Consider the following 25,160-nt stretch of genomic DNA (forward strand, 5'->3'; position numbering starts at 1 on the left):
CTGAAGGGACCTGGTTAGAACCCTGAAACTGTCCACTAAGCCAGTGTTGACACCTGGGGTGTAGTGGTTCCATGCCTTCCATAACATTTATTCTGAATTTTATATACAAATGAAAGACTTTTTTAGTTTAATTTATATAAAAATGAGATCATAATATATTGATCTAAACATGATGTTTTCATTGAACAACAAAACTATGACTGTCTATCCAAATTACTAGAATTAAGTAGCTATGTAATAGTTCAACAGTGTATATTTACAATAATGTACTTAACCAGTCAGCTGAATACACAATTAGGTTGTTTTCAGGTTTAGGAGTATGTGTTATTGTTGAGGGGTTTTTGCTGGTAAAAACAATGCTTCAACAAAAATTTTGCATTTATGAGCATCTAATCAACAAATATTTATGGAACACTTTGTATATATCAGATACTCAAGAAAAATCAGTGGACAAAACAGACAAAATCTCTGCCCTCATGGCATATATATTTTTGGGGGAAAAGAGACAATAAAGAATATGATAAACAATAAATACACAAATAAGTAATTCATTTAGCATGTTAGGGAGTAGTAAGGGCATGAGAAAAAAAAATAGAGGCAGATTAGGAGCTTGGGAGTGTGGGGGCAGGCTAAGGGGATTGTGATTGTGATTTTTAGATAGGTTGGTCAAAGCAGGCCTCATTGAGAAGGTGATAGTGAAGCAAGGATCTAAAAGAGACAAGGGAGTTCGTTCACTACATAGATATATGTGTCTATGCTAAGTAGAGAAAATAGCCAGTATCAAGTCCCTAAGGCTAGAGAATCTCTGGTGTAGTCAAGAAACAGCAGAGGTGAGTGTGGCCCAACAGACATGAGCAAAAGGAGAGGAGCAAAGGATGTATCATTTCAGACCCTTTGAACAGTGTAAGGATCTGGCTTTCACTCTTGAAGAAATTGGGAGCATTGAAAGTTCTGCAGTTCTTGTTTTTATAAGATGGATGTTGTCTTTTTATTTCTATACAATAGATTCCAAAAGTGGATCTGCATGGTCAGTCTGTAGTATATCTTAAAATTTAGTAGATGTTGCCACATCTTTTCTGAAAAGGCTGTAGTAATTCATGCTTACACCAGGGATGAGTAAGTGTCTGTTTTTCTGAATCTTCTCCCTCGTGACATAGTGTCACTAATGAAATTGTGTTTGCCAATCTAATGGGTGAGCAATGGTTTCTCATTGATGTTTTAGTTTTTATGTATTCATATGTTTATTAGACATTTTCATTTTCTCTTATTTAAGCTGCCTGTTCAGGTCCATTTTGGAGGGGTTATTTGTTGCTTTTTATTAATAATAGACTGTAGTCTTTGCCCATTAATATCAGATATATTAACCCTTTGTCATATATATTGAAAATGCTTTTCTACACTCTTTTATATCTGTATTGCTTTTCAAAAACATTTTAACCTATTAAGAGAAATCTTCCTTTAACTATTCTCTTCTCAAATTTTTCTTGTCTGACTCAGATATTTGTTCTGTCATTTAAATATTTACATTATTTGATTCAGCTTTTTTTCCAACTTTTGTTTAAGTTCAGGGGTACATGTGCAGGATATGCAAATTTGTTACACAGGCAAAAGTATGCCATGGTGATTCGCTGTGTGATTGATTCCATCACACAGGTGTTAAGACCAGCATTCACTAGCTCTTCTTCCTGATCCTCTCCCTCCTCCCAGCCCCCACCCTCTGAAACACCCAAGTGTGCATTGTTCCTCCTGTGTCCATGTGTTCTTATCATTTAGCTCCCACTTATAAGTGAGAACATGCAGTCAGCACTATTCACAATAGCAAAGACATGGAATCAACCTAAATGGCCATCAATTATAGACTAGAGAAAGAAAATATGGTACATACACACTATGAAATACTATGCAGCCATAAAAAAGGAATGAGATCATGTCCTTTGCAGAGACATGGATGAAGCTGGAGGCCATTATCCTTAGCAAACTAATGCAGGAATATTTTATCCAGTTTCAATGGGGTTCCAGGTTGCAAGTGCACTATACTTACATAATAATTTCAGAATAATGGATGTTTTAAAACTACTACCTTTTTTGTAATTGGAGGCCTTTCATAATCTCTGTTTATTTAGATCTTATTTAATTTTCTTCAATAAGATTTTTATAGTTTTCTTCATACAGGTCTCATACCTTTCAGATGTTTATAAATACATACTTTTGTATTTGCTATTGAGTCTGAGTATTTTTTTCAATGTATGTCGTTCCAAATAAAAGCTATAAGTTTTATATATCTATTTTCTATTCATACTCTCATATGGTTTTGCTGTGTCCCCACCCAAAATCTCATCTTGAATTGTAATCCCCGTAATCTCCAGGTGTTAAGGGAGAGACCAGATGGAGGTAATTGAATCATGGGGCAATTTCGCCCATTCTGTTCTCGTGATAATGAGTGAGTTCTCATGAGATCTGATGGTATAAGGGGCTCTTCCACCTTCACCTGGCACTTCTCCTTCCTGCTGCCTTGTGAAGAAGGTGCCTTGGTTCCACTTCGCCTTCCACCATGATTGTAAGTTTCTTGAGGCCTATCCAGCCACACTGAACTGTGAGTCAATTAAACCTCTTTCCTTTATAAATTACCCAGTCCCGAGCAGTTCTTTATAGCAGTGTGAAAATAGACTAATATATACTCCTCAGTAAATTCTTTTTCTAGTTCTTATGAATTTTATTAGGTCTATAGGTTTCCTACATATATAATTATAGAACATACTGTACACTATTTTAGTATTTCTACCAACTATTTTATTTTCATATCCTATTGCATTAGCTAAAGCTTCTAAAATATGTATATGTGAACACATATGTATATGTGTATACACACACACACACATATATATATATGTATACACACACACACATATATATGTAAAAGACCATGGTAATGGTAGACATCCCCATATGGTTTCCTATTTAAATGACTTCACCATTAATGTTTACTACAACATTTGCTGATTTTAGAGACTTCATTTTCTGTTAGTTTTTATTTCATAGTTTTAATTTTTAAAAAATAGCTGCTGGGACTTATCAAATTCGCTTTTAAACCCATTCATGAATATGTTTAAATACGTTTTCTCCTTTTATTTATTGATATAAAATTATAGAGACTTTCTAAAGTTGAACTTTTTTTTGTTTCATTCAATCTCATTGTCATTGGTTTTCTCTTTCTTCTTGGTTCTAAATAACCTCTAACTACAAGTTTTATTTCATCTTTGATCCAACACAGTGCGTTTTCTTTTGTTTTCTAAAATCTTAAGTAATTTATGTTCTATATGAAGTCTGTTTCATTTCTAGTATTATAACTTTTTGTGACTTCTTTTGTGGCTAAGGTTATGCTGAATATTGATATATATTTCAAGGGTATTGAGAAATATGTGTTCTCTGTTTTTTCTTTGTTTTTTGTTTTGTTTTGTTTTGTTGTTGTTGTTGTTGTTTGGGACAGAGTCTTGCTCTGTCACCCAGGCTGGAGTGCAGAGGCTCACTGCATCCTCCACCTCCCAGGTTCAAGCAATTCTCCTGCCTCAGCCTCCCGAGTAGCTGGGATTACAGGCACGCACCACCATGCCTGGCTAATTTTTGTATTTTTAGTGAGATGGGGTTTCACTATGTTGGTCAGGCTGGTCTTGAACTCCTGACCTCGTGATCCGCCTGCCTCAGCCTCCTAAAGCGCTGGGATTACAGGCATGAGCCACTGCGCCCAGCCGTGTTCTCTGTTTTTAAGTCACAAGATTAAATATTAAATCACTCATTAATTTATCCAGAGCCTGTATACTTTGTCCATTTTTGTATATGTAAAGAATCAAAAAACAGGGGTGAATTGTTTTTCAATGCCTGTAAAACATTTGTCTCATGATTTGTTTCTTGAATTTTGATTTGACATTAAATGGGAACAGTCTTGCTTTTTGTTTTATTTACAATTGCATACCATAACTTGCTGATTTTCAATTTCAACATTTTTTGTGTCATTTTTTCTTAGTTGTGTCTTTAGTTGGATTCTCTTTGATTCCAGTCAATATCGATATCATCAATATTGACGATTCTTTTTCAATATTATTAATATTGCCTTTCAATATCATTTTTCTTTTACATTCTGTTTAAATAATTTTTCATACTTTTTCCATTTTGTCTTTATTTCATTTCAGTAGTTTTAGGGGAACCGGTGGTTTTGGTTACACGGATAAGTTCATTAGTGGTGATTTCTGAGATTTTGGTGCATCTGTCACCCAAGCAGTGTACACTGAACTCAGTGTGTATTCTTTTATCTGTCACTCCCCTCCCACCCTTTCCCCTGAGTCCCCAAGGTCCATTGTATCATTCTTATGCCTTTGCATTTTCATAGCTTAGCTCCCACTAATAAGTGAGAACATAACAATACTTGGTTCCATTCCTGAGTTGCTTCACTTAGAATAATGGTCTCCAACTCCATCCAGGATGCTGAGAACGCCATTATTGCATTCCTTTTTATGGCTGAGTAGTACTCCATGGTGTGTGTATGTGTGTATATATATATGTGTATATATACACATATATATATATACACATATATACATATATATACACATATATATGTATATATACACATATATATATAACGTTTCTTTATCTACTCATTGATTAGTGGGCATTTAGGCTTGTTCCACATTTTCTCAATTGCTAATTGTGCTGCTATAAACATGTGTGTGCAAATGTCTTTTTCATATCATGACTTATTTTCCTCTAGATAGAGACCCAGTAGTGGGATTGCTGGATCAAATGATAGTTCTTTAAGGAATCTTCATACTGTTTTCCATAGCGGTTGTAATAGTTTACATTCCCACCAGCAGTGTAAAAGTGTTCCCTTTTCACCACATCCACGCCAACATCTATCATGTTTTTATTTTTTAATTATGGTCTTTCTTGCAGAAGTAAGGTGGTATCGCATTGTGGTTTTGATTTGCATTTCCCTGATAATTAGTGATGTTGAGAATTTTTTCATATATTTCATGGCCATTTGCATATCTTCTTTTGAGAATTGTCTATTCATATCCTTTGCCCACTTTTTGATAAGATTATCGGAATTTTTTCTTGCTGATTTGTTTATTTATAGATTCTGGAATTTTTGCTTAGTCTTGCTTTGGCAATGTGGGCCCTTTTTTGATTCCATATGAATTTTAGGATTGTTTTTTCTAGTTCTGTGAATAATGATGATGGTGTTTTGATGGGAATTGCATTGAATCTGTAGATTGCTTTTGGGCAGTATGATCATTTTCACAATATTGATTTTACCCATCCATGAGCATGGAATGTGTTTCCATTTGCTTGTGTCATCTGCGATTTCTTTCAGCAGTGTTTTGTAGTTCTCCTCATAGAGATCTTTCACCTCCTTGGTTAGGTATATCCTAAGGTTTTTTGGATTTTTGTTGTTGTTGTTGTTGTTGTTTTGCTTTGTTTTTTTTGGTTTGTTTTTTATTTATTTATTTTTTTGCAGCTGTTGTAAAAGGGATTTGATTTGATTCTCAGCTTGATCATTGTTGGTGTATAGCAGTGCTACTGATGATTTTGTATCCTGAAACTTTACTGAATTCATTTATCAGATCTATATCTTAGGATACTAATCATATCATCATTGGTGAACAGTGACTCAAGTTTGACTTCCTCTTTACCGATTAGGATGCCCTTTATTTCTTTCTTTTGTCTGACTGCTCGGGCTAGGACTTCCTGTTTTATCTTTTACAACTCATTGTTTTCCTTGTTTTATCTCTCTAAAAATGCAAACTATGTCTGCTTTTTATTTTTATTTTCAGTGTTACATAAGGTTTTATAAGGTCTGATTTCACTCAATCAGTAGTTATTTTCAAATCTTTTAGAAAGGAAAGAAGGAAGGAAGGAAAGAAAGAAGCAGGAATATGTATAAAGGTATAGCAAACATCACACTTAATGGTGCTGCTAAGTGCTTCTTCCTTGAAATTGGAAATAAGGCAAGGAAGTCCACTCTCATCACTTCTCTTCAACATTGTATTCAAACTCCTAACCAGTGAAATAAGACCAAAAAACGGAAATAATTGTTTGGAAAGAAACAGTAAATCAGTCTATTTGTTCATGATATAATTATTTTCTTTAAAATACAAAGGAAATCTATAAATAATTTACTAGAAATACTACATGAATTTAGCAATGCCATAAATTCATGGTTAATACATTTCAAACCAATTATATTTTCATATAATAGTAATAAGGAATTTGAAAAGCATTATCATTTAAAGTAACACCAAAACAATAAAATAACTAGGAATAAATTTATTATTTTTTAAATTTAATTAAATTTTTTATTTCAATAGGTTTTTGGAGAGGAATAAATTTAATGAAAGATGTACATGACTTCTAAAAACTGTAAGCAGTGCTGGGTAAAATTAAACACATGTAAGTAAATGGAGAGATATACAATGTTAACAGATTGGAAGCTCAATGTTGTTGTCATCTCCCCCAAATTTATCTGTAGCTTCAATTCAAATCCAAAAAAAAGTCCTGAAGTTTTTTCTTGAAGAAATTGACAAATTGATTTGAAAAGATAATGTATAAAAGCAAAGAATCTAGAAAATCCAAGATGATCTTTTCTAATTGACTTCAAGACTTTTGTTAAGCCATGATATTTAAGGCAAAATCTTATCAGCATAAGGGTAGACAAATAGATCAATGGTATAGCATAGAAAGTACATATATAAACCCATGCTAATATTGTAAATTGTTTTTTGAAAATTTTCATGACCTTGGAGTAGGCAAATATTTCTTAGATAGTACACTAAAGTCATTAATTATAAAAGAAAAAAATAAATTGGATTTCATCAAAATTACAGATTTCTTCCCATCAAAAGACATGATTAAGAAAATGAAAGAGAAGCTACAGACTGGGTGAAAATATTCACAATACATAAATCAGACAAAACACTTCTATTCATAATATATTTTAAAAATGCCTACCCATCAATAAGTAAAATTGAATAATATAAATGGGCCAAAGACTTGAACAGACACTTTACAAAAAATAAATTGCCAATTAACACATGAAAATGTGCTTGACATCATTTTATCATTAAAGAAATACAAATTAAAATGAAAATGATATATCACATCACACACACTGGAATGGCTAAAACTAGAAAGGCTATCTCTGATAGTCTTTGAAAAACAGTTTGGCAGGTTCTTAAATGGTTAAATGTACTCTTACACAATGACCCAGCAATTCCACTGCTACATATTTACGCAAGATAAGTGAAAACATCTTGCCACAAAAAGACTTGTACAAGAGCAGCAATTTTATTTATACTAGTCTCAAAGTGGAATCAACTCCAATGACCATGAACAGAAAATTGAATAAGCAGATTGTGGTATATTCACACAATGGAATGCCACTCAACAACAAAAATGAACAAACTACTGTTCAACACATCAACATGAATGATAAGCAAAAGAAGGCAGACACAAAAGCATATATACCTTTTATCCCATTTATACAAAATCCAGTAGCGGGCAGTATTAAGATATGATGGAAAAAATGACAGCAGTGGTTGCCCTGAGAGACTGCCTGGTTGCATATGGTCAGGATGTGGGTTGACGGGCAGGGCACACACTGTTCTGTTCATTTCTCAAATAACACATCAGTTTTTGGCTCTGTGTCTCCCTTCAAATCTCCATTGTTTCTTACAAATTCTGTAGGGCACCTTGATTCCTAACCTCTGAAAGCATCCATCCCCTACCTGCTATTGCAGCTAGCACTTTTCTGACCACTTTTCACCTTCAAGATTTTACTTGAAATCTCTTATCTGCTCATTGTCCTCTGCCATTCTCTTTGTCATTGTGAATCTAATTCCTTTGTTATCATTTTAGTGATCTTTAACCAGAAACTTTTTTTACAGAAATTCAAAACAATAATGTAACATTATTGTTTCCTGCCTCATGTTAGATACTGGAAAGTGCCAATAATTCTCTTCTGGTTGGGAAGGAAGGGCTCATAAGTTTTCATAATATTAAGAAATACTGAGATGTTGGCTAAAACATTATCAGAGCAATAAAGTAATCAACTAAGAACCAGAATTAGAGATTCAACTTTAAAATTACTTTCATAGGAAACGGCAACAATTTCTGAAATTCAGATGCCTAAAATGATTCACCATATATAACAATAATACAGAGAGATTGATATTAATACAAAGTAGAATCAGGCATTCTAGGAGATATCATTGATATTCTCATGAAATTCTCAATAATGTGGTATCATTATTATTATTAAACTGCATTGTATTATTTATGAATTAATGATGTAGGATGATATTTCTTTCCTAACAGCTACAGATTAGAGAAGGACATGTTATTTTCATCTTTCTCAGATTTGTTTTCTCTCAGTTGATTAAGATGCATATTCAAGGTTAGATTTTATTTTTATTCCACTGTTTTTCATTTCTCTGTGGATGACCTGCTTATTCCACCTAGATTCTGTAGGAATTTAATTTTTATTTCAAAAATATTCCATATATGGTTAGGTGAAGGTATCTTTACAATGGCTTTGTTCAGTTTAGACAGAACTTTTTCAGTCCTCTATATTAGTTTTTCACAGCCTCCATTTCTTCTATTACATCTTTTTTGTTGCTTCAGTTGCATTTATTCTGGCCTCTACTGAGGACCACCTAATTTGTATATGTTCGTTCTTTGTAGCTTGTCCTTTATATGTAAACTCTTACAGCCTCCACAAACATCTCAGAATCTTGATGACCATTTTCACATGGTGTCCTTTTTCCCTAGGATGTTCACGGAAGACCAGGGTGTAGATGACAGGCTGCTCTATGACATTGTATTCAAGCACTTCAAAAGACATAAGGTGGAGATTTCAAATGCAATAAAAAAGACATTTCCATTCCTCGAGGGCCTCCGTGATCGTGATCTCATCACAAATAAAATGTTTGAAGTAAGTAAAGTTTATTATGTCACAATCTGGTAAAGCAGCCCCAAAGTAAGTTATGCTTTGATATCCTAGACCAAAACTTCAGGGTACAATTTGCTAACTGACAGGTCTCCTATGAGTGGGGAACTTTTTCAAGTGTTTCTGTAAGTGCTCCTGTAAAGTAGAAAAGGAGAGGAGAAGCAGAGGTCGCCGGAGATGGTCCCACTTCCAGCTGAGGAAATGGTGTTCCATGGTGCCCTCTGGAGTTGGAGTGAACGGTACTAGAGAAACTGGAATGGAAACAGGTGTTCTCCATAAATGTACAATGTTTTGTAGAATTCGTACGCTATAACATAAACTAAAACTTAAAAATAATTTTAATGAAGTGATTTACTTGAAATAGCAATTGACACAGCATTTTCTTCCAGTTAACATCAATTTAAAATGCCTAGATCTGGGAACATTAAAACCCACAGGGAATTGATGTCTAGAGAGGACAAATTTGGAGGTAGATGCTTGTTATTCTTTCTCCAACACATTTGTTTTCTTTTTGTTTCCTTTTTTTTTTGTGCATTTCTGGAGTCTTGGAATATGGGTAAATTCCACCCATAGGCCCTGTTGGAGATACAGAGCAGCGAGTCATCTCTGGCTATGAATATGCTTCCTCTGTGGCCAAGTTCACAGCAAGGGGAGACTGGTTGCCTGGTTTCCTTGGGCCCTTCAGGCCAAATCAGTCTTGGGGGAGGAGCAGGGGTTGTCCAGCCAACAAAACAGCCACTCATCAATTGCCTGCTACGCCTATCCTAAAAACATATGGATCAGGCTCTTAAAGGACTTTGAGCCCACTTTTATCCTTCCAAGTTTCCCCTTTTTGCATCTAATGTAAATGAGGGTGAACAATCAGGCTCATCAGTGGGCATTTTTAAGGACAAGGGACTTACTTCTTTCATTACTGGCTATACAAATAAGTAAAAATTATAGAACTTCACTTGAAAATACCTATGTAGAGAAATTAGAATACAGTAACCATAGAATTCCTTTCTAGAGCTCTTCTGTGACTTGGAAGTCTTTATTTATATTTTCTCCATTCAATATTTTTTAAGGATTCTCAAGATTCTTGTAGAAACCTGGTCCCTGTACAGAGAGTGGTGTACAATGTTCTCAGTGAACTGGAGAAGATATTTAACCTGCCAGTTCTGGAAGCACTGTTCAGCGATGTCAACATGCAGGAATACCCCGATTTAATTCACATTTATAAAAGCTTCGAAAATGGTAATTAGATTTATTATCTACCTTTTTATTTCCAGGGCCAATTTTTTTCAATAAGTATATACTGATCTCCTACCATGTGTGATACATTGTGTTGGGCAGTGGGCATAGAGCAGTTAACAAAATAGACGTGTCATGAGTCTTCTCTTAGCTCATGGCGTATGGCTATGGTAAAACAAGTACCCGGAGGTCTGCTTCACTGGCCACTTAGACTCACAGGACAACCAGAGCCACACTGGCATCAGATTTACTTAGAAGAGCATAGGATAAGAAACAGAATCCCAACAGGGCAGCTTCTTATCTTCAGTGGGAGCCCTTGCAGTGGTCTACATAGGAGTCCACCAAATTGACTACTACCTGCCCTGAGTGACAGCTTAGCTGTGGGTGCAGGATCCACCTTGGCTCAGTACCACATGCCTGTGGGAGTGTATGTCTCTTGTAACAACTCCACAGTCACAGCTTTCAGGACTCCCTAAGGGGCAAGCTGAGTTACAAGAGTTATCAATTGAAGGAAGACCACAACTATGGCTTCCCCACAGGTATTTGTTGTCCATATATAGTCCCAGTCAACCTGTCATGGGTCATTTCTAACCTCAGTATTTGCCTAGTAACACTGCAAAAAAGGCTACCTTTATTAGGTGTCCAGAATATGAACAAGAAAGTTAACCCTGGGTCAAGTTTGCCTTCAATGAAGCAGAAGTGGTTTTGCTAACCCTTTATCCACAAGGGGTGAAACAAAGATTGACAAAACTGATTACTCTGCCAGGGACTATTTTTGGTGCTATACCAAACTAAAGATTTCATTCTTGACCTTTTTCCTGAGAATGCCTAATTTATACTATTAAAATGGTACACGTTAAAGACGTCCTCCAATTTTTTTTACTTGCCTGGAAAACTTTTTATTCCCACACAGTTTAATCTCAACCCAGTTCTCCAAATAAGAGATACAGACATCACAAGAAAAATGGGCACATGCCCTGAAGATGGTGGATGGTATGGGAACTGGAATAGAAGTGTGAAAACATGTCTACAAAACAGGGCGAATTAGATTTGGCTAAATCTGAGAGTGAGAAGCAGTATAGAAGTTGACTTAGATCAATCGGAGGAAGATATTGAAAGGTCTGGAATTTAAAGCTAAGGAATTTGAAGTTTACTCACTAGGCAATCAAGAAATACTGCAGGTTTATAAACAAGGAAAGAAGTGTAAGCAGTAGTTGCATATGGTTTATTGATTTGTGTCAATACTAACCTTATCTAAATTAATAATAAAATAATTTCTATAGCAAAAATTCAAGTCAGAAAAGGAATAAAAGGAAATCAAATACCTGGGCACAAATTTTGAGTCAATGTTATGTTTGTAAGCAGGATGGTCCAGGCTGCGGGGATGAAGGGAATGGTGCTACCTTTACTGCCCACATTGTCAGGGGCTCTGTTCCTCTCCATGGACTGCAGGGATCCCCCTTCCTAGCTCCAGTGCCCACAACTCACGTCTTAGTTTCTGGCGCTCCTTGTGCTTGGGTGACCTGCCCTGAGGCTCACTGTCACTGACCTGGGACAGCACCGCCCACCGCCCCACCCAGCGCAGCAAGCCCACCCACCATCAGGGAGATGCTGCTGACTCTCGGACCCTGAAGTCCACACAAGCTGCCCCTGTGTCCTCTGTTATGTTTATTTGAGAACTGTTCATCCTCCCTGACCCAATTAAGACAACATTCTCCTGTTTCTAGCCTCATCTTTAAAGATGTTGAGGTTTTTCTCATTTATTTTTTATTTATTTATGTTTTTTGAGACAGTTCCAATCTGCTGCCCAGGCTGGAGTGCAGTGGCATAATCTCAGCTCACTGCAGCCCCAACCTCCTGGGCTCTAGTGATCCTCCCACCTCAGCCTCTTGAGTAGCTGGGACCATAGGTGTGCAACACCACATCCAGCTAATTTTATTTTTCTTTTCAAAGATGAGGTCCAGCTATGTGGCCCAGGCTGGTCTCAAAATCCTGGGCTCAACCAATCCTCCTGCATCAGCCTCCCAAAGTGCTGTGATTACAGGTGTGAGCCACTGCACGTGGCTGATTTTCTGTGATTACAGGTGTGAGCCACCGCACCTGGCTGATTATAAAAAAGTGGAATCTCTCTAGGACTTGAGACCTTCTCCCCAGGGAATTCCCCAGTTTCTTCCTTACACTTGATATATGCCTACCCTGCCATCTGACAATTTTGAGGGTAACACAGCTCACAATGTTTCCATTACTCCTTTATCCTTAAATCTTGAATGTCTCCTTTTTGTGTAGGACAATAAAGCCTTCATTGTTGGGGTCTTCTCTTCTCTGTCCCAGGGGATGATGGGAGAACTTTAGGTCATGTGGAACCCTCTGAGCTCTGAGTCACCCAAGGGCTGGAAATTCCTAAAAGCATGATTTCCAGACATTGTCCCTGGTCCCTGTAGATCTCTAATTGCTTCTTCTCTCTCCCACTCTTCAGTAATCCATGACAAATTGCCTCTCCAAGAAAGTGAAGAAGAAGAGAGGGAGGAGAGGTCTGGCCTCCAACTAAGTCTTGAACAAGGTAAAAGTGACAGAATAAAAGCTGTTTCTAAGAGAGGTTAGGGATCCAAGGTTCTGAGTGGAGACTGTGAATCAGGGAAGACATATGGAAGGACTATGGAGAAGTCAAGGAGGGGGTTATATGAGCTCCTAACCAGGTGCAGGGTCCTGGAGAAGTGGCCATGACAAGGCGTAGTTGGCTCAATAACCATGAGGGAATCAGAACCAAGCGTGTCAGTAGGCCAGATTTACAGATGCCGACTACCTAGAAGTAATTGTGATTTAGAAAGGTCCCTGTAGGGGATCAGTGTGAAGTTGCGAAGGGTTAAGAACCACAGCCCGTGGCCGGTGGTCAACATCAAAGAGGAGACCCCTGGGGAAAGAAAGGCTCCTGTTTTACCTGTACTGTCATATTTACAACACTTCTGACACCAAACATGTCGGTTGTCTCCCCACATCAGTCAGTTCTCCAATTCTCTGTAGATACCATCTGATACCTTATAATTTAATTGAATTCTGGCACTAATTGCCCAGACTTGGCACAGACTCCGCAGGTTAAGGGCTCATTCCCATAAGAATGCCCCCCACTTCAGATGCCAGTTGCAAGTCTCAGGTTGTGGCCTGTGCCTGTAAACTGGAGGTTCCCGCAAGCCCTTCATTGGCTTTCATACTTTCCTAGTAGATCACACAGAGCTCATGGAAATGTTGACTTATATTTGACATTTATTATAAAGGATACGACTCAAGAAGAGCCAAGTGGAAGAAATGCATAGGGCAAAGCGTGGGGAAGGGCACAGAGCTTCTGCCCTCTCTGGGACATGACTCTCCTGGCACTTCCATGTGTTTGCCAACCCAGAAGATTTCTGAACCCAGTCACTTAGGGTTCTTTATGGACATTCCATTATACAGCCTGGATTGATTAAATCATTGGCACCTGATTATTAAGTTAACCTCCATCCCTCCTCTCCCCTCGCTGGAGATCAAGAGGTGGAGCTGAAAGTTCCACCCCTCTAATCTCAGGTTCAGCTCCCCTGGCAACCACCCCACAGTCCTTAGGGGCTTTCCAAAAGTTACCTCATTAACATAAACCCAGGTGTGGTCGAAAAGGGGTTGTTATGAATAACAGAAAGTGCTCTTTTCACTTGCTATGACTTAGGATGTTTTAGGGTTTTAGGAGCTCTGGCCAGGAGCAGGGAATTAAGACTGAAATGTATATTTCTTATATCACGGGAGAAACTTGGTGATGGCAGAAGAGGGGACAAATTTAAACGTGAGGATGTTGTTCAAGAGCAGGAATATTCAAAGAGAAAGGCGGTCATGTAGAGAGACTCAGAAAGGAAGTGATGCACATGGGAAGAAGATGTAAGTACCTAGAGGCCAAAGGAAGGGAAATGAAACCGTGAAAAGGGGTAAAAGACAACAAAAATAACCTTGTCATTAACAGCTCCCTTTGATTGAACATCTACTCTGTGGCGGTTGGTTTAATGCTCATGACAGCCATTGGAGATTAATATTACTTATATGCCTATTTTGCAGATAAGGTAACTGAAATCCAGAGATACCACAAATGGAGTTTACATAGGGTCAGATGAATAAGGAAAAACCCAGATGTTCTACCCCAGAGCCTGCATTCCTAACCCTGTGCTATCCAGGCAATCTAAAAAAATAAAAACAGAAAAATGAAACAAAAATGAGGAAATATTTGCAGACAAAAAGATCCAGAAAAAAGAATACCAAGAGCTGGAGGAAGTAGAGGCTACTCAGACACTGAGTCCTCATGGAAAAGCCAATGAGAAAGCATGAACAGATGTGGAGAGGGAGGGTGTTGTGTGAAAAGGGGTGGGCATGAGGCAACCAGGACTTCAAAGAAACTGAGCTAAGGGCCCTGGGTAGGGTAGCTCTGGGGACAAAGGCAGGATCACTCTGCCATCATCAGTTACCAGAGTGTCTCACAGAGGACACGCAGCAGAGTTGTCTGGCCAAGGCCCCTGTCATCCAGGGGTGCAGCTGACCCAGTCCCCTACTCTCAAGGCTGGAGTCTGACTTCAGTAATTAGGTAGCATCTGCCAGCTCCAGGTGGCCTTTGCATTGAGACCTAGAAGGGGTCTTTAACTCCTACGTTACAGAGACCAAAAAGGGATTAGGGGAGAATGGCAAAATCCATACCTCGATTTCTGAAATAAACTTCTAATTTCTTCCTGCCAGGAACTGGTGAAAACTCTTTTCGAAGCCTGACTTGGCCACCTTCGGGTTCCCCATCTCATGCTGGTTTGTTCCTGTTTACTACTCTTTGAGCCTCTGCTATTCTTGCCCCATTCTGGAATGTGTTGTGGGGTTGCCTCTTTGTGTTAATGATTGTCCAGAATTTTCAGTTTTTGCATCTACAGTTTTTCCATTTCTGGGATTTAAATAACAAGTCCTTATCCTCTAGGTTGCCTAGGAGGGTTTCTTCCTCCCACACCCCTTAATCACACTTGCTGCTGGTTCCTGCTGCCGCTGAGCCTGGTCGTTTTACCCATGTGCCTGCTTCACCATTTTCTGCCTGCATCTGCTTGAATCTGGCTGTTGCCTTGGTGCCTTGACCTTATGCCCATCAGTGGCCCGTGCTGTAGTGGTTGGAGGGGAGTGACAGGCAGCAGAGGGCAAATAAAATACCTGTGAATCAAACCATGGTTTAGGTACAACCCCACCTGAAAATGGACTCTCAGAGCACCCCTGTGAAACAGAACAGATAAATGCAAAGAGAAAAGATACAACCAGTGACAAAGATGATTCACTAGGAAGCCAACAAACAAATGAACAATGTGCTCAAAAGGCTGAGCCAGCAGGTAAGACTGACTGGGTTCGCATGAATGGGGAGGAGCCAAGGGGCCCTGGCTGGTGGCGGAGGAAGAGTCTAATGCACAATGCAAGGAGACACCTGTTTAACAAGCAGGGGAAAATCACATAGACACAGAGGGGGCCTGATATACAGATGAGCCTGATACACTGACATACTGATGACAAAGACCTGGAGGAAGAAAGCTAGAAGCAAAAAACTGAGAGAGAAAGGGGAAGAGTTGCAGAGTCTCACCAAAGAAGAGAGACAGAAACAAAAGGCAAAAGGAGAAAGTAAGAGAGAGATTGGACAGGAATCAATGAAGCACGAACACCTTCACGCAGCAATATATGCAGACAGGGGTATAAGTAGAAACAGGAGAAGAAAGGAGGAGCAGGGTGAGGTCTAACCAAATGGAAACAGGACAGAGCAAGGCTCCACTGGATCTCAGCTGTGATCTCGTTTATCTCCAGAGTCCTGCGAACAAGTCGCTGTCCAAGTGAATAATGGGGATGCTGGAAGGGAGATGCCCTGCCCGTTGCCCTGTGATGAAGAAAGTAATTATTGCTTACCTTGCCTATTTTCTTTCCTTTCTTATTCAGATGCTATACATTTGGTTGGTTGGTTGGTTGGTTGTTGTTTTACCATCGTAACCACTTTTTAAAATTACCAGATTAAGAGCTGGATGTATTTATCATTACATGTTGTTTTGAAATATGTACACATTGTGAAAAGGCTAATTAGAGCTAATTAGCATAAATATTACCTCACGTGCTTATCATTTTTGTGGTGATAACACAAAACCTATTCTCTCAGTAATTTTTAAGAATACAATACATTATTACCTATATTAATCGTGTTGTATAAAAGATCTCTTAATGTATTTCTCTTATTTAACTAAAATTTTGTATCCTTTGACCAACATCCCCCCAGTCCTCTTCCTCATATCCCCAGCCTCTGTTACCACCATATACTCTCAACTTCTATAAATTCATCTTTTTTACACTCTACATATAAGTGAGATGTCATATATGTCTTTCCACGCCTGTCTTATTTTACATAACATAATATCCTCCAGGTTCATGGTTGTTGCTGCAAATAACAGGATTTCTTCCTTTTCAAAGGCTAGATAGTATTTCAGTGTGTAGATGTATTTCATCGTGTATATATTTTCTTTATCCATTCACCCACTGATGGGTACTTAGGTTGTTTCTGTATCTTGGCTATTGTGAATACTGCTGCAATGAACATGGGAGAGCAGATATCTCTTCCATATACAGATGGTCCCTGATTTATGATGGTTAGACGTATGATTTTCAACTTTACAATGGGTTTATTGAAGTATTAAATGCATTTTTGACTTATGATGTGTTCTATTTATGGTAGGTTTATGGAAAGGTAGTCCCATCGTAACTCTAGGAGCATCTGTACTGATTTCATATCCTTCGAATATATATTCAGTAGCGAAATTCATGGATTGTATGGGTAGTTCTACTTTTTATTTATTTGAGGACACTCCATACCGTTTTTCTTAGTGATTGTAGCAATTTACATTCCCACCAACAGTGTACAAAGGTTCCCTTTTCTGCACATCCTCACCAACATTTGTTATCTTTAGTCTTTTTGATAATAGCCATTCTAACCAGTATGTGGTGATGTTCATTGTGGTTTTAGTTTGCATTTTCTTGATGATATCTGAGGCAGGGCATTTTTTGCATGTGTTCCCTTAAGAAATGTTTATTCAGGTCCTTTGCCCATTTAAAAATCTGTTTGTTTGTTTGTTTGTATTTAATGTTGAGTTGTTTGAGCTCCTTATGTATTTTGGATAATAACCCTTATCAGACACATGGTTTGCAAATATTTTTTCCCATTCTGTAGGTTGTCTCTTCACTCTGTTGATTGTTTCCTTGCCTATGCAGAAGCTTTTTAGTTTGATGTAATCCCAGTTCTTTTTGCTTTTGTGATTGTGCTTCTGGTGTTACACCCAAAAAATATTTGCTCAGACCAATGTCGTGAAGATTTTCCTCTATATTTTCTTCTAGTAGTTTTACAACCTTGGGTATTAAATTTCAGTATTTAGTCCATTTTGAGTTAATTTTTTAATATGGCATGAGATGGGGTCAAATTTCATTCTTCTGCATGTGGATATCCAGTTGTCCCAACACCATTTATTAAAGAGATAGATATCCTTTACCCATTGCATATTCTTGGCACCTTTGTTGAAAATCAATTGACCATAAATGCATGGATCCAAGCTCTCTATGTTGTTCCATTTTTCTACATGTCTATTTTATGCAAGCACCATGCTCTTTTGATTAACATAGCTTTGCTGTATGTATTGAATCAGGTAGTGTGATACTTTCAGCTTTGTTCTTTTTGTTTAAAATTCCTTTGGCTAGTTGGAGTCTTTTGTGCCTCCACACAAATTTTTAAATTGTTTTTCTGTTTCTCAAAAATGCCATTTGAATTTTTTTTTTTTTTTTTGAGATGGAGTTTTGCTCTTGTTGCCCAGGCTGGAGTGTAATGGTGTAATCTCAGCTCACTGCAACCTCTACCTCACAGATTCAAGTAATTATCCTGCCTCAGCCTCCTGAGTAGCTGGGATTACAGGCATACTCCACCACGCCCAGCTAATTTTTTGTATTTAGTAGAGACAAGCTTTCACCATGTTGGTCGGGCTGGTCTTGAACTCCTGACCTCAGGCGATCCACCCACCTCAAACTCCTAGATGCTGGGATTACAGGTGTGAGCCACGGCACCTGGCCGCCATTGGAATTTTTATAGGTATTGCACTGAATCTTTAGAGGACTTCGAGTAGTCTGGACATTTTAACAATATTAATTCCTCCAATCCATGAACATGGGGTATCTTTTCATTTCTTTCTTCTTCAGTTTCTTTCATCAATGCCTTAGCATTTTCAGTGCATGCATATTTCACCTCCTTAGTTAAATTTATTCTTAAGTATTTTGTTGTAGTTATTGTAAATTGGATTGTTTTCTTGATATGTTTTTCAGAGAGTTTATTGTTAGTGCATAGAAATGCAACGGATTTTTGTATGTTGCGTTTATATCCTGCCACTTTACTGAATTTGTTTATTAGTTCTAGCAGTTTTTTTTTTTTTTTGGTGGAGTCTTCAGGATTTTGTATATATAAGATCAGGTCATCTGCAAATAAGGACAATTTAAAACTTCTTCCTTTCCAATTTGAATGCCTTTTATTTCTTTTGCCTGCCTAATTGTTCTGGCTAGGACTTGCAGTAACATGTTGAATAGAAGTGAGAATGGGCAATCTGTATTGGTCCATCCTCACACTGCTAATAAAAGACTGGATAATTTATAAAGGAAAGGGGTTTAATTGACTCAGAGTTCAGCATGGCTGGAGAGGCCTCAGGAAACTTACAGTCATGGCAGGAAAGGGGAAGCAAACACGTCCTTCTTTACATGGCAGCAGCAAGGAGAAGTACAGTGCAAAGGGGGGACAAGTTCCTTATAAAACCATCAGATCTTGCGAGAACTCACTCACTGTTGTGAGAACAGCATTGAGGTAACTGCCCCCATGACTTAGTTACCTCCCACTAAGTCCTTCCCATGACATGTGGGGGTTATGGGAACTACAATTCAAGATGAGTTTGGGTGGGGACACATCAAGACCATATCAGCATCCTACTCTTGTTTCTAACCTTAGAGGGAAATCTTTCAGTTTTTTGTGATTAAGTATGGTACTAGCTGTGGGCTTGTCATGTATGGCCACTATTGTCCTGAGATACATTTCTTCTATATCTATTTTGCTGAGAGTTTTTATCATGAAAAAATGTTGAATTTTGTCAAATGCTTTTTCTACATCTATTGAGATGATCATATGGTTTTTGTCCTTCATTCTATTAATGTGGTGTAAGACCTTTTAGATATGTATATGTTAAACCATTCTTGCATACCAGTGATAAATCTTATTTGATCATGGTGTTTAATGTGCTACTGAATTTGATAGTATTTTGTTGAGGATTTTTCATATACGTTTATCAAGGATAGTGGCCTATAATTTTCTTTTCTTGTAGTGTTCATGTCTAGCTTTGGTATCAGGGTAATGCTGGCTTCCTAAAATGAGTTTGGAAGTAGTCCCTCTTATTCAATTTTTAAGAAGAGTTTGAAAAAGATTGCTATTTGTTCTTTAAATATTTGGTAGAATTCAACAGTGAAACCATCTGGTCCTGAACTTTTGTTTGGTGGGTGGTATTTTATTATGGATTTAATCTTACTAATTATTGGTCTGTTCAGATTTTCCTGTTTCTTTGTTATTCAGTCTTGGTAGGCTGTATGTGTTTAGGAATTTATCCGTTTCTTCTAGGTTATCCAATTTGTTGGCATTAAATTGTTTATAGCAGTGTCTTATGATTCTTTGTATATATGTGGTATGAGAAAGGTAGTGTCTCCTCTTTCATTTCTGATTTTATTCATTTGAGTGTTTTCTCTTTTTTCTTAGTCTAGCTAAAGCTTTCTCAATTTTGTTTATTTTTTCAAAAAGCCAGTGCTTTGTTTTGTTGATCTTATTTTTTTCTAGTTTTGAACTCATTTATTTCTGATCTAATATTTATTGTTTCCTTCTTTCTGCTAATTTTTGCCTTAGTTTTTCTTCTTTGTCTGGTTTCTTGAGGTGTAACATTAGGTTGTTTGAGATCTTCTTTCTTTATGTATTCTTGTGTTTATTGCTATAAACTTCCCCTCTTATAACTGCTTTTGCTATATCCCATAAGTTTTGATATGTTACATTTCTATCTTCATTTGTCTCAAGATTTAAAAAATTTTTTCCCTTTAATTTCTTCATTGACCCATTGTTATTTGGGAGTGTACTTAATTTCCATGTATTTGCAAATTTTTCAAAATTCCTCGTTATTGATTTCTAATTTCATATCATTGTGGTCAGAAAGTATATCTGATATAACTTCAGCCTTCTTTACTTTGTTAAAACTTGTTTTGTAGCCTAACATATGATGTATCCTGTAGAATGTCTCATGTACAGTTGAGAAGAATGGTACTTTTCTGCTTGTAGATAAAATATTCTATATATGCCTGTTAGGTCCCCTTAGTCTAAAGTATAGTTTAAGTTTGATGTGTTCTTATTGATTTTCTCCCTGGACAATCTGTCCACTGCTGAAGGCAGGGTGTTGAAGTCCCCTAGTATTATTGTATTAGTCTCTCTTTCCTTCAGATCTATTAATATTTGTTTTATATATTTAGTTGCTCAAATATTGGGTGCATATGTTTACAATTGTTATATCATCTTGATAAGTTGACTCCTTCATTATTACATAATGACCTTCTTATTTTCTTTCTTTCTTTTTGTTTCTTTTGTTTTTTGTTCTAGTTTTTGTTTTGGAGACAGGGTCTTGCTCTGTCACCCAGGCTGGAGTGCACTAGTGCAATCATGGCTCGCTGCAGCCTCAACCTCCTGGGCTCAGGCAATCCCCCCAAGTAGCTGAGATGACAGGCATGTACCATCACATCTGACTAATTTTTTTTAGTTATTTATAGAGACAGGATTGCCCTATGTTGCCCAGGCAGGTCTCGAACTTCTGGGCTCAAGCAATACTTTCACCTCAGCCTCCCAAAATGTTGGGATTACAGATGTAAGCCACCATGCCTGGTTTTATCATGACCTTTTTTGCCTTGTTTTATATTATTTGATTCAAACTGTATCTCATCTGACGTAAGTACACCTATGCTTTCTTTCTTTCATTTCCATTTGCATGAAATATCTTTTTCTATCTTTTCACTTTCAGTCTATGTGTTTCCTTAAAAGTGAAGTGAGTGTCTTGCAAGCCGCATATACTTGGTTCATGTTTTTTAAATTCATTCAGCCACTCTATGTCTTTTGATTGGAGAATTTAATTTATTTACACTTAATATAATTACCGATAGGTAAGTACTTTCTAAAACCATTTTGTTTATTGTTTTCTGGTTGTCTGTAGATTCTTTATTCCTTTCTTTCTCTCTTACTGTCTTCCTTTGTGATTAGGTGATTTTCTCCAGTGATACACTTTGATTCCTCTTTATCTTTTGTGTAATCACTGTAAGTTTTTGCTTTGTGGTTAACATGAAGTTTACACAAAACATCTTATAACAGGCTATTTTAAGCTGATAACAACTTAATTTTGATTGCCTACAAAAACTGCACTTTTACTTTGCTCCCTCATTTAAAATGTTTGATGTCAGAGTTTACATGTTTTATATAGTGTATACTCTAACAAATTATTGCAGCTACTATTTTTTTGACTATATATTTACTTTACCAGTGAGTTTTATACTTTCTTATATTTTTATATTATTAGTTAGCATTTGCTTCTTTCAGCTTGAGCATTTCTTGTAAGACAGGTCTAGTGGTAATGAATGTATTCATCTTTTGTTTTCCCGGGACAGTCTTTATCTCTCCTTTATTTCTGAAAGACAGCTTTGCCAAGAAAAATATTCTTGGTTGTCAGGTTTCTTTTTCTTCCTTTGGCACTTTGAATATTTCATCTCATTCTCTCCTGATCTGTAAGGTTTCTGCTAAAAAGTCCACTGCTATCCTTATTAAAACTCCCTCATATGTTAGTTGCTTCTTTTCTTTTATTGCTTTCAGGATTCTCTCTTTGTCCTTGAATCTTGACAGCTTGATTATAGTATGTTTTGGTGTAGTCCTGTTTGCACTGAATCTGATTGGAGACCGTTGACCTTCTTGTACCTGGAAATTTATGTCTTTCACCAGATTGGCAAAGTTTTATACTATTATCTCTTTAAATTAACTTTCTACTTTTGTCTTTCTCTTCCCTTTTATGAATTCCTGTGATTCAAATATTTGCTCTTTTGGTGTGTTTCATAAATCCTGTAAGCTTTCTTCATGACTTTTCATTCTCTTTTCTTTTTCTTCTCTGACTGTATTTCAAATAACCCATCTTTGAGTTCATATTCTTTCTTCTGCATGATCAATTCTGCTGTTGATGCTCTCTGATGCCTTTTTAAATTTCATTCATTGTATTTTTCAGCTCCAGAATTTGTTTCATTTTTTAAATAATTTCAATATCTCTGTTAAACTTTCTCATTTTGGTCATTTATTGTCTCCCTACTTTTAGTGAATTGTTTCCTATATTTTCTTAAGGTTTGCTGAGATTCCTTAAAACAATTATTTTGAATTCTGCATAAGGCAGTTTGTTATCTCCATTGCTTTGGGGTCTGCTATGGGGAGATTATTGTGTTCTTTTGGTCATGTTGTGTCTCTTTGGTTTTTATGTTTCTTGTTGCCTTACATTTATGTCTGTGCATTTGAGAAAGTAGAAACTATTCTAGTCTTTGCAGGCTGACTTTGTCTGGGAAAGCCTTTCACCCTATTTAAAGATTCTAAGATGGCCATCTGGCATGGTGCAAGGGCAGGCTTGCTGCTAGAGTCCTCAAGCAGGCTAGTCTGGTGCCTAGGACAACCAGTGGGCAGGTCTGTGCTGGGGGAAACCTTGAGCCAGAATCTGCAGGGCTCTACACCACTGATGCAGGCTTCTTCAGGCACTTCAGTAGGCATGAAGCCCAGTGCTATTGAAGCCAGCTTGCTGCTGGGATGGGCCTCAAGCCCAGTGCCACTTGGTCCAGTTTGGCACTCGGTCTGGTCTGGATCGTGGGGTCACTGAGGCTGAAATAGTGCTGTAGGAGGCTGGAGACTGAGTTTGCAGGGCTGGCCTGAGTCCTGGGGCTGCAGGATTTAGGTTGGGGTCAGAGTGAGCTTGGAGGTTCAGACCATGGGTACTGGCTAGAGTCTGGGGCTTTGGGAGCTGGGTTTTACTGAAGTCGGTTCTGTGGTTTGGGTGTAAGGCAAAGTCTGGTGCTCACTTCCTTCTCCTTTCCCCAAGCATATTGTATCTTTCTCAATGCTGTGCTTCCTAGAGTTGGGGAAGATGACACAGTGAAACTTTTCTTCCTGCCCTTTTCAATGTGCTCTTTCTTATTTCTGTGTTACACTCAGGTGCTGTGATCTTTCATCTGGTTTCCTCAGCTCTTGCAAAGGTATTTTCATGCATAGGTCGTTGTTCACATCAGTGTTTCTGCAGGGGAAGGAGGGCTGGAGAGTCCTATTCTCCCATCTTGCTCTACTTCTCCCCAATTTTCTAATTATATCTTTATTTTTCTATAAGGGCAAAACTTTCCTTTGTTTTCTCATACTAACTGCCTACACTCATCCAAGACACACAGACTTTGTTCACAGCCTCTGGCTGCTGTTAACAGGTATGAGATGGAAGGGAAAAAGAGAGTGAGTCTTTTTAACAGAGGGACTGTCCCTGGTTAGAGAATGCAAGAAGAAAGAATACAAAAGAGGTCAACTAGGGAATATTAAATAACAAAACACAGTTGACCCCTGGACACTGTGGGAGGTTAGGGGTACCAATGCCCCATGCAGTCAAACATTTGCACATAACTTTTACCTTCCCCAAAACTTAACAACTGCTGTTGACCAGAAGCCTTACTGATAACATAAACAGATGATAACACATATTTTCCGTACATATTATGTGCTGTATTCTCATAATGAAGTAAGATCTCCAAAGGAAAATGTTATTAAGACAATCATAAGGAAGAGAAAATACATTTACTATTCATTAAGTGGCAATAGGTAATCATAAAGACCTTCATCCTCATCATTGAGTAGTTTGAGAAGGAGGAAGGAGAGGAGGGGTTGGTCTTGCTGTCTGAGGGGTGGCAGAGGTGGAAGAAAATCTGCATACAAGTGGACTCATGTAGTTCAAGCCCCTGTTGTTGAAGGGTCAACTGTGTATGAGTGAGACAGATTTTAGATAAAGTGACATGGTATCCATACATTGCCATGTTGTGGAGTTGTTGAATAGAAATATGTTGCAAGTTACTTTTCAGAAGTTATCATGAAAACGTAGAAATTATGCATGATGCTGCTTGTCAGATTTGCAAAGGAAGGAAGCCCAGGTGAAAGACCTTCGGGAAGGAATGGCAAGTGGAGGGCCTCTGGTGTGGTAGACAATGGCACTGGAAGAGACCTTTCGTAATGACAGGAATGTTTGAGATGAGGAAGATATAGAAAGACAAAAAGTGATATAGCACTCACACATCAGATGCAAAAGTATTTTTGAAAAAAAAGTGACATAGAAGAAGCTTGCAGAGGTAATGTTAATAATTAAGAAATAAAGGCCGACTCAAAGCAGGTAGGAAATGTAACAGAGATGCAACATTACATATGGGACAACAGGCCTGGCATGAGGTGAGGCAGGGAGGCCCCCAGGGCACAGCATGTAAGGAGATCTCACTTGGCATGTGAGACTGAGCTTCCTTAAATTTCACAGCACCCCATAGCACCACCTTCACCTCGCCCTGGTTCTGTCTCTAAGAGACAATAATTTTTAAAAAGTGTAGATAAAAAGACGATGAATAGAAAAAATATAGAGGGAAATAAATACCAAGAAATAGGAAAAATGGAGGGAGGCACAAAGAGAAGTATGCAGAAAATGAGTTAAAGGACAATGAATGAAAAATTGGTAGAGAGTGGATCATGCAAAGGGAAGAGAGAAGACAAATCAAGACATTCTCTGAT

The 25,160-nt window shown here is 37.7% G+C and overlaps 1 protein-coding gene across 9 annotated transcripts in view; it reads left to right on the forward strand.

The window, feature by feature from the left end:
• SP100 (SP100 nuclear antigen) overlaps nt 1-25,160 on the forward strand; it is a 127,620-nt gene that overhangs the window by 18,085 nt on the left and 84,375 nt on the right. For 8 of the 9 annotated variants that reach the window (XM_019022213.3, XM_019022215.3, XM_019022214.4 and 5 more), the window contains 6 exons: nt 8,821-8,983; nt 10,063-10,231; nt 12,705-12,788; nt 14,972-15,034; nt 15,445-15,594; nt 16,058-16,141. In XM_019022213.3, coding sequence (XP_018877758.1) covers nt 8,821-8,983; nt 10,063-10,231; nt 12,705-12,788; nt 14,972-15,034; nt 15,445-15,594; nt 16,058-16,141 — 713 coding nt within the window. Of the gene's footprint in view, nt 1-6,424; nt 6,445-8,820; nt 8,984-10,062; nt 10,232-12,704; nt 12,789-14,971; nt 15,035-15,444; nt 15,595-16,057; nt 16,142-25,160 lie in introns of those variants that run through there. The other variant, XM_055379679.2, reaches the window with a different exon arrangement.

The sequence above is a fragment of the Gorilla gorilla genome, chromosome 11 (genome assembly GCF_029281585.2).
Source record: "Gorilla gorilla gorilla isolate KB3781 chromosome 11, NHGRI_mGorGor1-v2.1_pri, whole genome shotgun sequence".
Taxonomy (NCBI): Eukaryota; Metazoa; Chordata; class Mammalia; order Primates; family Hominidae; genus Gorilla; species Gorilla gorilla.